We start from the raw sequence: 14667 nt of genomic DNA on the forward strand, positions 1-14667 counted from the left end.
GGAAGAAAGGATATTGAGAGAGAGTGAAAGAAGAATGAGATAAGAGCAGCAAAAGGGAAGAAAATTTAGGAGCAGGAAAAGACAACACAAAAAAACAATGGCAAGCCAGGAAAGAAAGCACAGGTATGGAAAGGAGAGTGAGTGAGTAATCCTTCATACAGTATTCTATTAATTGCTGTAGAATCTCTCTCACCTGCAGCAAACCTTGCCTCCTGTTCTCCCTCACTTAGATGTGAGTAAGAGTTAAAGTGAGTCTCCAGAGCGGCGGGATTGTCACTGGGTTTGCTCCAGCCCTTCCACTCAATTAGATGCGCCACACGTCCCTGAGCCATGGCGGTAGGCTTGGTCACATGATCCTTCACCACCTGTGAGATTCCTGGTACATGGAGAGAAGGTGCAGGTGTCTCAGTGTAATAATAGGAGATTGTTTACAGCCATTTATACTCATGTGTACTTACATCTATGTAATTGGGTGCCCTTCCATATACCTATCTAATTCAGCCAAAACATGTGAATTACCCTGGCATCAGTTACACTACCTCTACTATTACATGTTTAGGCTTTCATGGTCTTGGTAAAGACCCACCAGATCTAGTAGCTACATATTAGGAATTAAAACTTTGTGGAATTTGTCTTCACCAACTAAAATCAACAGGAGGAGAGCTTTACTAAATTAAATGGAGAAGAATTCTGGCAAATTTATCAATACGGAACTATTCCTCATGCAGTACAACCTAAGACTAGATAATCTCAAAATGAGACAGATTTGCAATAGTCATTCATGCCACTGGATAAATATGGAGTATTTTAAGCCTGTCTAGTATAAGTTTACACCACCTTTTAGTTGGGTTACTCTGCTCCAGAAATGTGTGCCACCATTCTAATGTGGGTTTTTTTCGTGCATGGTGTCACACTTTATGCCACAACCCTTTTCTGAGAAGTCATACCCATTTTAGCTAGGTCAAGCCCCCTTAACAGACAATGTGAAAAAAAAAGTCTAAAAACACATCACGAATTGGGTGCAAGTCAAAAAAAGACAAAGTTTTGTGAAAATTGCAGCAGAATTCTGGTGCCTGACTCCTACAAAGCTGTGACTAATGAAAAAAATATATCTTAAAGTTGCAATCAAGGGCAGGGAATGCTGGTGATATGGGAATGCAGGGGATTCAAGTTTCTTGTTCTGGAATCCATGGTCTTCTGAAAACACAACTGGGGTTTCTGGGGGTATGCTTCCTGGTACATAGTCTACTGGATCTGGTAAGAGAGTAAATTTCCACTAAGTACAGCAGAATTTTGCACAAACTTCTAATATTTTGTGCCAGAAAGTTCATTTTAAAGTCCCCACCATCCAACATTCGGATATATCCCTACTGATATAAAAATATGCAGCTTGCGGAACTCACGACTTACGGCTTAACGCTCAAACAGCTAATCTTCACTTCCAGATTAGGGCAATTAATCTTTGGTGTATGAAGATGTCTGAAGAATGAACAAATGCATTTTCTAGGCAGACAGAGATTCCAAAACATGCAATGTCAACTATTTTTGTATTTTTGTTAGATACACAATTCATTGACCAGTTCAGCGAATGCCTCTCTATATAAAGTATTGTGCGTTCTCATATATATTATATGCACATGTAAATGTGTTCTGCCTGTACTGTGAATGTCACAGCTTTGTTGTAATCTTACCGCAATGTTATAACTTTCAAAAGCAAAAATAAAAAACATTAAAAAAAGGATTCTGGCTCATTTAACTTGATAAATCTGCTCCCTTGGTGAAGATGCCCTGCACCACAATTATTAATAGTTTTTGGTACTTTTTTGTCCCTATGAGTCAAAACTATGTAAACATTTTGGAACAAAATTATTGGCCCAAAAAGTCAACCAATAGGTGGTGTAAAGATGGGAGAAACTGATCATCAGACATGATCCACTACGATACATTTGGCCATTTTAATACAGTTTAGTCTAAGTTTATGTAGGTTACAAATTAGATGGGATAAGTAAATCTATGCCATTGATTTTCTATTTTTCATTCCCTCCCAGGTACATAACTAACATAGTAATCCAAGACTGAGATCAAGTTTGGTAATGAGGGAGTTGTGTCAATAAACTGACTTTTCTGCAGTTATGTGCCAAGCTCTTCAGCTCACAATGTCTGATCACTGTCTGGACACAAAATATAACCACTTCAAAGGAAACTAAGTATTTCACCCTAAGAAATGACATTCGATTTAGTCTTTTTTTTTTTTTCTCCATTGTACTTAAATAGCATAATGAAGAACAAACTGAAGGGGGGAAAAAGCAAAACAATAAAGTCAGGAAACTGTGGGAGTAGTAAGTCCATACAGTCAAGGAACTTGGCCAATTGTCCAACTATTGAATCATGCCCTTAGCAAAAATCAAACATTGAAAAAATGGGGTAAGACATGCATCATTATACATAAAAAATAACAAAAAACACAGACCTGCAAGAAAATAAACTGTTAATGAACTCACCGTGCAGAGAGGAGCGAGCAAGGGCTGTGATTTCGTGAATAGTGAGGGCTCGTCGAGACTTGGGTAACATTTCACCAGTGTCTTCAACATGTAACTATCACAAAAGAAACATGTTATATAGTAACTGACATCCAGCTTGTATCCTGCCTACACAAGAGACAATACGACTATCCAGCTGCTTAACACAAAAGTCCTACACAACCAGGCACTAATAGTGATGTGCGCAGCATTGTGGTCATTGCTTACAGGTAGTGCATGACTTTCCAGGTTCACTGCCATAGCGATATAATAGAGTGAAGGGGTAACACTAGGGCATTCGTCATGCAACAGAAGAGAATTGTTATTTCTCCACTTCGCCCAGTCACAAGGGCAGAGATTCCGCTCTCCTGAAGTCTGTGCACTTCTACATGGAAAAACACAGCATCCAAGTTCTGCCATGTGACACATCCTTAACAAATGCAGCTTTTAAAAAATAAAAAGAGCTTACAGCTGAAAGGAGGACACTTTGTTCAGGCTGCGAGCATTGTTTCTAGGGAAGTCATAATAAAGTGCATAAGACTACAGTCTCTATTCATTAGTGCTCGATTATGGGTTACATTTTAAGTGCAAAAAAACAATACAGCAATCAATCTGTTGCCTCGTAGGCAAAGCAAGCAAGAATATAACGGCATTTCTTCAGCTTATCTGAAATTCTGGGAAATAAAAAAGTTTCATGTTCTAAACTATTTTAGGGTAAAAATCTTATTTTCCACATATACTGTAGAATAAAGAATATATCAGTAACAACGGTCTAATTTAGAAATGTAATGCACAACAGTGTCTACACAGGTCGGTTTATAACGTAGCAGATGTGGCAGCACTTCTCATTCTGCGCAGGTGGATGCATGAAGGTATGATCGAATATACAGTAAGACACTTTAGCTTGTCCATAATGGTGCTGAAACTGGCTGCTCAAACATATCTTGAAAGGGGTATTTACATCTCAAGCGTTTATGTCATATCCAACGGGACCTCCCTCTATCCCCGATAATAGTCAATGAAGAAGTGGTTGGAATTTCTATTAATGTGTAGGGGAATTCCAGCCAGATCTCCCCCAACAGCCGTACACAAGAGGGCCTGGTCTCGAGATACATGAGAGTCTCATTGCCGGAACACACATCTACTATACATTTATGGACTATACATTCTGTGTATAGGCTATAAAAGTATGAGATGGGAAGCCCCCTTTAATGGTCCAGATATAGGTCTTGAAAATAAAACACCATTTTAGAATTCCAATTAAACCACAGTGGAAAGTACAAAAGCAGAACATAATAGATGCACAGCTAATAAACCAATATTGCAGGGGAAAGAGCCTATTCCTGAGTACTAGTGTCTATGTTCAATGACCATCTAATGTGTATTAAGGAGTTGCAAATGTTCCCCTGTAACAGATTCTAGAGAAAGAACTATTAGGCTGTTTCATTTCAACATGCCCATTCCTTTAGTTATTAAGGAAGGTAAGACACTGCCAGAGGTGACTCCCCTCTACCTACTGAGGTCATATATAAACGTATCCAATATGGGGGAGGTTGGGAAGAATAGTTGTCAGCTGATTGACAGCTGGCTCAATGGCATCTTAGATCAGCTAAGGCTAGATTAACACATCCCAATGAGGTTACCATCCGAGGGAAGCAGACCGATCTTTTCCAATGGTGTAATCCTACTTACATTCTAGTTTCTTCCACTTTTATTATTTTCATCCTTTGATTCTTAGTGATGGATCCGTTAAAAACAGATGAAGTCTGAAATACTGTAGTCTGTCTCCTACTCATTTTATACAAATGTCCACAGATTTTCATGACAGACAAAATGGATGAGAATAGGACTCACTCTGAGGACCCGCTCTGAGTGTCATGGACCATAGACATGGATCTGTTTTTAACACTATTGGTTATCTTACTAAAAACACAATTATTTTCAACTTATTACAACAGCCTCTGTGTATCCACAACATATAGGATGTGCACATGTACTGTATGCTATTGACACAATGAGCCGAAAGGAGTGCCGCTAACTAACTAAGAGTGTCTGTGAGGGTGCAGTCAGACGGCTGTATAATTCGGAACGAGATCGGAACGGAGTGCATGTGTTGGTAGATGGCTCTCCTGACCCGAGCATGAACGCTTCATTTATTTCTATGCAGCAGATCCTCAGGCTCCTTATCACAAGACTGGCTTTATTTGTAAAACACGTTGTCTTCAGACAACTTTAAGAGTTTTCAGTTGATCTTATAAAAATATAGTTTGTGTCAAAAGTCATTGCTATAGACTACTGCTTGATATGGGCTGAGACAGAATGACATGTGCATCCATCAGACAGGAGCATCCATCAGACAGGACCATCCATCAGACAGGTATATCAATCAGACAGGTATATAAATCCGACAGGTGCATCCATCAGACAGGAGCATCCATTAGACAGGTGCATCCATCAGACAGATATATCCATCAGACAGGTATATCCATCAGACAGGTGCATCCATCAGACAGGTGCATCCATCAGACAGGAGCATCCATCAGACAGGAGCATCCATCAGACAGGTGAATCCATCAGACAGGTGCATCCATCAGACAGGAGCATCCATCAGACAGGAGCATCCATCAGACAGGAGCATCCATCAGACAGGTGCATCCATCAGACAGGTGCATCCATCAGACATGAGCATCCATCAGACAGATATATACATCAGACAGGTATATCAATCAGAAAGGTGCATCAATAAGACAGGAGCATCCATCAGACAGGAGCATCCATCAGACAGGTATATCAATCAGACAGGTATATAAATCCGACAGGTGCATCCATCAGACAGGAGCATCCATTAGACAGGTGCATCCATCAGACAGATATATCCATCAGACAGGTATATCCATCAGACAGGTGCATCCATCAGACAGGTGCATCCATCAGACAGGAGCATCCATCAGACAGGAGCATCCATCAGACAGGTGAATCCATCAGACAGGTGCATCCATCAGACAGGAGCATCCATCAGACAGGAGCATCCATCAGACAGGAGCATCCATCAGACAGGTGCATCCATCAGACAGGTGCATCCATCAGACATGAGCATCCATCAGACAGATATATACATCAGACAGGTATATCAATCAGAAAGGTGCATCAATAAGACAGGAGCATCCATCAGACAGGAGCATCCATCAGACAGGAGCATCCATCAGACAGGTATATCCATCAGACAGGTGTATCCATCAGACAGGTGTATCCATCAGACAGGTGCATCCATCAGACAGGAGCATCCATCAGACAGGAGCATCCATCAGACAAGAGCATCCATCACCGTGCTAGCCTCCAGACGAAGCGGTGGGCGAAACGCGCGTAGGGGCGTGTGTCTACACCATGGAGAGGGAGAAGGGTAAGAAACTTGAGACTTAGTGTTCCTCCTGCATTTGGGAAATTTGGTTACTGTTCCACTATGTTGGCTTATGATTAGCGCTAGTGCAGTGGTGGGTCACTTTTGTGATAGGAATTGTCATATGGACTAAAATTAGTTTTGACCCAGCTGTGGTATTCATGTGACTTTATCCCCTTCCCTTCTCTCTCCATGCTGTGACACGTAGCGTATTCTTTTGGTGCACCTGCACCCAATATTCTAAGCACTCTGTAACGGACTATTTTCTTTATATGTTTCATGGATTTGTTTTTTATGTTTTGTATTTTATCTAATAAACTTACCTTTTTGATCAAATTAAATCTTTTATGAGCTTGTTTATACTTCAAATTTGTGGTTGTTAAGAGCATCCATTAGACAAGTGCATCCATCAGACAGGTGCATCCATCAGACAGGTGCATCCATCAGACAGGTGCATCCATCAGACAGGTATATCCATCGACAGGTATATCCATCAGACAGGTGCATCCATCAGACAGGAGCATACATCAGACAGGAGCATCCATCGGACAGGAGCATCCATCAGACAGGTGTATCCATCAGACAGGTGTATCCATCAGACAGGTGTATCCATCAGACAGATGCATCCATCAGACAGGAGCATCCATCAGGCAGGAGCATCCATCAGACAGGTGCATCCATCAGACAGGTGCATCAATCAGACAGGTGCATCAATCAGACAGGTGTATCTATCAGACAGGAGCATCCATCAGACAGGAGCATCCATCAGACAGGTGCATCCATCAGATAGGTGCATCCTGTTAGGGCTGGCGGAACGCACCGAGTGCGGTCCCAAATGTCCAGTGCCTCCACAGCCCAGTCTGCCACCCTGGAGTCGGCGGAAGACACGGGCATAGGCACAGGAACCCGCGGATGCTGACCGTAGTTAAGAAGGAATGGGGTCTGCCCAGTGGAGTCGGCTGAGGCGTTGTTCAGCGCAAACTCCACCCACGGTAGCAAGGATGCCCAGTCATCCTTCCTGGCTGAAACAAAATGTCACAGATATGTGACCAAGGTCTGGTTGGCCCTCTCTACCAACCCATTCGTCTTGGGATGGTATGCTGAAGAGAAACTCAACTGGATGCTGAGTAGACGACAAAGCTCTCTCCAGAACCGAGACGCAAACTGGGGACCCCGGTCACTGACAATTTTGTCCGGCATGCCGAGTAGGCGGAAAATGTGTTTTATATACAACGCTGCCAAGGCCCGTGCAGAAGGTAGCCGTGGAAGCAGCACCAAGTGCACCATTTTAGAAAAATGGTCGGTGATTACCCAAATGATGGTGCAGCCACGGGACTTGGGTAAACCACAAAGTCCATCCCGACCATCTCCCAGGGCCTGTCTGCCACCGGCAGGGGATAAAGTAACCCAGCTGGCTGTTGTCGAGGAGACTTATTTTTGGCGCAAGAGACACACGCCCGAATATAGTCTCCGACGTCACAGGCCATATGCGGCCACCAGTACGTCCTCGCCAGAAGCTCAGATGTCCTTTTGATCCCAAAATGTCCACCCACCCTGGACAACTGAGCCCAAGAGAGAACCTCCGAACGCAAATTTGATGGCACGAAGGTCTTGCCCGGGGGCACAGACTCTAGCGAAACCAGAGCCACGGTCCTCAGGCTCTCAGAAGGGACAATAAGCCGAGGTTCCTTCTCCTCCGCTGATGACACTACGGAGCGGGAGAGAGCGTCGGTATGAATGTTCTTCTCCCTGGAGAGAAAATGGAGGGTGAAATGGAACCAGGAGAAGAACAGGGACCATCTGGCCTGATGAGAATTTAGCAGCTGGGCAGTCTGAATATAGACCAAGTTCTTGTGGTCGGTGTAAACTTGGAAGGGAAAGCGAGCCCCCTCCAGGAGGTGTCTCCACTCCGAGAAGGCCAACTTCATAGCTAGCAACTCCCTGTCCCCGATGGAATAATTTCTCTCCGCCGGTGTGAAGGTCTTAGAGAAAAAGAAGCAAAGATGCTTCCGACCTTGAGCATCCTTTTGGAATAGGACAGCTCCAGCACCGACAGATGAGGCATCCACCTCCATTATGAAAGGTTTATCTACATCGGGGCGATGTAGCATGGGTGCACTAGCAAAGTGGGACTTAATAGAGAGGAAGGACTTGGAGACCTCCTCTGACCACAATTTGGGATTTGCTCCCTTTTTGGTGAGGGCAACCAAAGGAGCTACCAAAGTTGAGAAGTGGGGAATGAACTGGCGATAGTAATTAATGAACCCCATAAAGCGCTGCACCGCTTTGAGAAAATGGGGTTCCTGCCAGTCCATCAAAGCCTGTAGCTTGGTGGGATCCATAGCCAATCCTTGGGCCGCGATGATATAGCCCAGGAAAGGCAAAGACTCCTGCTCAAACACACACTTCTCCATCTTGGCATAGAGGGAATTTGCCCATAGGAGGTCGAAGACTTTGCAAACATCTCTCCGGTGGGAGTCTATATCTGGAGAGTAGATGAGAATATCATCCAGGTAGACGACAACTGAGGTGGAGAGCATATCCAGGAGGATATCATTCACAAAGTCTTGGAAAACGGCTGGGGCATTACAGAGCCCGAAGGGCATCACCAGATATTCATAGTGCCCATCCCTGGTGTTAAAAGCCGTCTTCCATTCGTCCCCCTCACGGATGCAAATCAGGTTGTAAGCACCCCGCAGAGCCGCAGATCTAGTTTAGTAAACACCCTTGCTCCCCGAAGCCTATCTAAAAGCTCAGATATCAGGGGCAATGGGTACTTGTTCTTAACGGTGATGGCGTTAAGGCCCCTGTAATCTATGCACAGACATAATTTTCCGTTCTTCAGCACGAAGAACCCAGCCCCTGCAGGTGACACTGGCTTCCTAATGAATCCCCTTGCCAGATTTTCCTGGATGTACTGAGACATCGCCTTCGTCTCTGGGAGAGACAATGGTTAGACTCGACCCAGGGGAGGCTCAGCACCAGGCAAGAGGTCAATAGGACAGTCATAGGGGCGGTGAGGCGGAAGGGTCTCCGCAACCCTTTTGGAGAACACGTCCGCATAGGGCCAATATTGCTTGGGGAGAGAGATTTGCGGGTACCTCAGTAGTAGCAACCTGAACGCATTCCCTCTGACATCTACCCCCACAAGATTCACTCCATCCCAAAATCCTGCCTGTGGACCACTCAATATGAGGAGAGTGGTACCGTAGCCATGGTATCCCTAACATCAATTCCCTCAGGAATGACGAGCAGAGATATTATCTCCTGATGAAATGGCGACATGGATAGAGTAAATGGGATGGTCTGGTGTGTAATCTGTGAGGGCAGTGTCGACCCATTCACCACTCATACGGTCACTGGTTGGGGGAGCATCACCAGAGGTATTGCGTGTCGTTAGCGAAGGCAGAAGACATAAAATTGCCCTCCGCCCCGGAATCCACGCAAAGCTCTACCGAATGAGTGGATGGGCCAATGGTAATTGTCCCCTTAAAGGACAATTTGGAGGCAAACGTCGCAGTGTCTAGTGTACCTCCACCTACTACCATTAGACGCTGACGTTTCCCCGACCGCTGGGGACATCTGGTGGCAAGATGTCCTGACCGCCGGCAAACATGACAGACCCTAAGTGCACGAGCGGTCCGGGACTTAGATCCCGCTCGTGACACCTCCAAGGCCTCATGTGACTCGGGCGCCTGGACCGGAGATTCCAAAGGTTTGGCAAAGGTGGGAGCCAGCCGAAACCTCTGCCTACACGGGGCTCGCTCTAACCTCTGCTCGTTAAAACGGAGGTCAATACGAGTAGACACAGCTATTAGCTCCTCCAGAGTGGCGGGAATCTACCTAGTGGCCAGAGCGTCCTTAACATGGTCAGCCAGCACCCTCCAAAATATAGGAATGAGGGCTTTATCCGACCACTCCAGCTCACATGCTAAGATGCGGAAGTGGACGGCAAAATGGCTGACCAAGGACGAGCCCTGAGTCAATGCCAACAGTTGGAGCGCCGTATCATGGGTGACTCAAGGTCCTAAGAAGACCTGTTTCAGAGTGTTCAGGAACAGCGGAGCACTCTGCACCACATGATCGCCACGCTCCCACAGCGGCGTAGCCCACTCCAACGCCCTGTCCGACAGGAGAGACATAATGAATCCCACCTTTGCCCGCTCTGTAGGGAAACGTGCAGCCAGGAGCTCGAGGTGTATAGAGCACTGGCTCACGAAACCCCTACAAGATTTGCCATCACCAGAAAATTTTTCTGGCAGTGGGTGGCGAGAAGGAGTCGGAGCAGGGGTGGCAGTGGACAAAGTTGCTGCAGCCACGCTAGCAGCCTGAACAGCCACTGCAGTAACATCCACAGCTGAGGTTGTACACTCGAGAGCCACCAACCTGCCCTCCAGCTGCTGGATGTACAGCAAAGATTGCTGTTTGTCCGCCATTGCTAGCCAGACCCTGGCGCTAGGACTATGTTAGGGCTGGCGGAATGCACCGAGTATATAATTATTGGTGCGTTCGCAGCCCGGGGTCCACCGTGCAGGAGACCAACCTGCTGCTAGCAAATGGAGGCACAATATGGCGGTATAAGCGAACTCTGTTACTTCTCAGAGTCGCACAGAAGGGAAAATGCTGTGCCCTGTTAACGTCACAGGGGGAAGACAGCTGCCTAACAGAGCAAAAGCAATCAGTGGTCAGGGAGTAGCAAGCACACAAACACCTCCTCTCCGGTGGAGCCGGAATTCTAATGGCTTTATGCCAGCCCTGAATTCACCATACAAAACTCCTCACCAGAGGTGCCGGTATTCTAGTGGCTTATTTCAGCCGGACCCTGACTACAAGCAGACAAGACCACAGAATAGCAAAAGCTCATGACATAAGCTGATCCTAGCGCATGACCGTGCAGCCATGCAAACCTTTTATAGCTGCAGCAACTTCAGGACCTTTCTAGAGGACCAATGGGAGCTGCCACAGTACCTGAGCAACTTCAGGACCTTCTTAGAGGACCAATGGGAGCTGCTGCAGTACCTGAGTATGTGACCCGACCTCCAATGAGAGGTCTTACCTTGGACATGCTCAGAAGGGGAAAAGCAGGACTTAGTCCCAGAGACATCTGCTCGCCGCTGACCAGTACTGGCTACAATGGCTGAGCCTGGAAAGGCAGCAGTAACCATCCGCACAGTATCAGGCTGAACCAGACGATGAGACCGACGTCTCTACTGAGCAGGCTCCACTGCGGCTGGAGAAGAATGGGAGACCGCAGCGGAGATGGTTCAAGACTCCCCCTGTGCAGAGGAGGGAACTTAACCCTTAACGCATCAATCAGACAGGTGCATCAGACAGATGCATCCATCAGACAGGTGCATCCATCAGACAGGTGCATCCATCAGACAGGTATACATACTCATACAGTTTTTGATATATTCGTATTGCATGCTCAGTAACACCTCTACACAGCACACTGGCAGGAATATTGACTTTACCCATTGACTGCTGCTGTCCTTACATACAATGAACAATCCTTGTTGTGTCCTCTGAGTAACCAATGGTGTTTTTACCTCTACAATTCATCTGAAAAGCTTTGTGTTTTTGTTGGTAGTTCGCTACAGTGATTTATACATTTATTGTAAGAAAATATAATGATCAGCCATATTAGCAAAAACTCCAGTCTAATAGAGTGCAATTCCCTCCTTAAGCCAACAAAACGGGGGTGACCCCTTAAGTCCGGGGGTGACCCCTTAAGTCATGGACTTCTCTAGGTGGTACACCTTCAAATTGTTTGTCACTTTCATAAAACTTTTGTGGAATGATGTTTGCCATTGTAGTTGCAACAACATTTAGGTGGATAGGTGTAATGTCCACATAAATGCTATGACCCCAAATTGTCAAGCATAAGAATGCCCACACTGCCTATGGCAGATATCCTTCTTTGCATAATTCTTGCTGGCACCATCTCTTGCGCAAAGAACTTGCACCCGGATAACCACATGATGACCAGGTCATCTTTTTCCATTGCTCCAGTCCAGATTTGATATCCACCTGCCCACTGTAAGTGGTTTTTGTGGTGGAGAGGTGTAAACAGGTCTACGCATTCCATAGTGCACTGTGTGTCCTGAGCCTTTCTATCACAGCCAGCAATAACTTTTTTTGGCAATTTGCGCTACAGCAGCTTTTTGTTGAATAGACCAAGACTGGTAGCCTATGGTCCGTACAGGTATAAATCACCTTGAGCGCCCATGACCTGTCATTGTTTCTCCATTTGCACTTTCTGAACTACTTTTGGTCAGTAGAAACAACAAGACCTTCCGTTTTAGAGATGATCTGTCCCAGTTGTTTAGCCACCACAATTTTGCTCTTGTCAATGTTGGATGATCCTTGCCCATTATCCAGCTAACATCTCGTCAACTTCACTTGCTGCCAAATATATGCCAACCCTTGATTGCAGCCAGTGTCACTTGTCAGTGATTTTAATGATATGGCAGACTGGTGTATATAAGTACTTATTTATTACTTAGCGAAATGCAGAAGGATAAATAAATGTAATTAGTAGGAAGAACACATTATATACAGACAATTGCATTGTTTTCATCCTTGCCCTGAAACACTGCAGGCATAGACTGAACGTCTCCATTACAAGACAAGTCCGTTTACTATATAACAATGCAGAATTTAGTAAATCTTCGCTACTATTAAATCTAATGGACATGTAATGTAATAAGAAAATGCAAATATCCCTCATGATTTCAGTTTATAACATATAAACCATTTACCTACATCACTTCTAAACAAAAGAGGCATCATAGAAACTAATCACTGTGCTGGGATGGAGAGGGGAGACAAAAACAATGGCACAGACATAGAAAAACGCACGTCAAATACTGGTTATGGAGCCCAGTGCACATACCACTACCCCAGAATTGCCCAAACTTTTGGCTGTTCCTTCGCTCTGCTGCAGATCTTCCCAACTCAACACACAGGCGTTGCTCTGTTAGGGAGAGAGAGGAATGCATATAGTGCTCTGCAATGCAATGTGCCAGGGAGACAATTCATGCAATGCAAAAAGGGGGAGCACAACATGCGCTGCACTTTCCATCACATACAGTCTCAGAACAGGTGGCGCTTACTCCAATCTCCCCCTCCTGCCACCTACTCATTGAGCGCCAACATCAACAAGGTGAATTTCTATGGAAACCTCAGCATGGAGAGAATCTCCCAGGATACAAAGAACACGTCAGGTGGGGGGTGAGAGAAAAATAAGGGGGAGATCAAGCAAAGAGAGGAGGCGGAGGAGGAGATTGAAAGAGCAGATAAATGTTCCCTTGTCCCAAATCAACAGGTGCGTTGTACCAGAAATTATATATTTTACTAAAACACAAACAGCCAAAAAGTAGGCAACAAGCAACGAAAAACAGCGTCCATGGGCGACCGGCCTCCGTCACAAAGAACACTTCATGGTCCCCACGAAGCACGCTAGAAGGCCGTCACCCACAGGACAGGTAGCAGATGTGCCAGTCATTCTTCAATTGAGAGCTTGCAGTTACTTTGGAAATCAACATCACATTTTCTTTATTGTCTGATAAGCCTTATGGCAGCAGGACACAAGGCCGCGCACCAAAGTCCGACATAGAGATGCATCGGAATCTCTCAGTAGCTCATCATAGAACTACTACTCCCAATATACTCTGTCTGTAAACGCATGCCCAAACACAGAGGGAAATTTAGGTTTGAAAAAACTCCAGTTCTATGTGACTAAATGCAATGCCATAGAGGTGTAGCAACAAAACATCGGGTCGCACTTGGACCAATGTTCGCCTATGAGGCAGATTTTTTGCTTCAGCCTGAGGGTAAAAAAACCCTGCATGTCAGAGTTTGATCAAATATTCGGATTGCACTCGGACATGTAAGTCAATGACTTAGTGGAAAACATCGGACTGCATTCTGATGACATCTGAGTGCAGTATGATGTTCATGGATGACAGAATGGAGAAGATGGGAGAATTTTTTTTCTCCATCTTCTCCTCATCCGAGAGAATTGGATCACACTCTGGCCCATTCTACACAACTTATGGTACTGGTAACTACTAAGGAGATTAGATACTTAGAGCTTTTCCAGTATTTGACACTGCAGGAGCATTAGGATCACCTTTGATTGCTTCCTTTACTCCTAGTTGTCATGTCACAATTGCCATACAGTATGTAGTGTTCCCACTCTGGAAATGAAGTAGTTAAAGCAAAAATACTACTGAGGATCTCCATGGCTAATAAGAACTGTAAGGGCAAAGACAAACGTAGCCGGAGTGCAGCACTTTTTTGTAAGGTATCTTATTGTTGTGAATTTGCTTTTTGCTCCCTCTAGTGGTTACTAGTTTTTTGACTCTGGTTTTTCTGTCATTCCTTTTATCCGCACCTGGGTCGTTAGTTAGGGGTGTTGCTATATAAGCTCCCTGGACCTTCAGTTCAATGCCTGGCAACGTAGTTATCAGAGCTAGTCTGTTGTGCTCTTGTCTACTGATCCTGGTTCCAGTTATATCAGCTAAGTCTGCCTTTTGCTTTTTGCTATTTGTTTTGGTTTTGTATTTTTGTCCAGCTTGTTCCAAATCTATATCCTGACCTTTGCTGGAAGCTCTAGGGGACTGGTGTTCTCCCCCCGGACCGTTAGACGGTTCGGGGGTTCTTGAATTTCCAGTGTGGATTTTGATAGGGTTTTTGTTGACCATATAAGTTACCTTTCTTTATTCTGCTATCAGTAAGCGGGCCTCT

General features: G+C 45.1%; 1 protein-coding gene across 2 annotated transcripts in view; it reads right to left on the bottom strand.

The window, feature by feature from the left end:
• The window catches only part of FAM131A (family with sequence similarity 131 member A), an 83848-nt gene that overhangs the window by 7295 nt on the left and 61886 nt on the right, over window positions 1-14667 (bottom strand). The window contains exons 3-5 of one of the 2 annotated variants that reach the window (XM_077290109.1): window positions 12812-12892; window positions 2502-2595; window positions 194-376 (exon numbers count right to left, since the gene is read on the bottom strand). In XM_077290109.1, the coding sequence (XP_077146224.1) occupies window positions 194-376; window positions 2502-2595; window positions 12812-12892 (358 nt within the window). Of the gene's footprint in view, window positions 1-193; window positions 377-2501; window positions 2596-2747; window positions 2903-12811; window positions 12893-14667 lie in introns of those variants that run through there. The other variant, XM_077290110.1, reaches the window with a different exon arrangement.

Source organism: Ranitomeya variabilis, chromosome 2 (genome assembly GCF_051348905.1).
Source record: "Ranitomeya variabilis isolate aRanVar5 chromosome 2, aRanVar5.hap1, whole genome shotgun sequence".
Taxonomy (NCBI): domain Eukaryota; kingdom Metazoa; phylum Chordata; class Amphibia; order Anura; family Dendrobatidae; genus Ranitomeya; species Ranitomeya variabilis.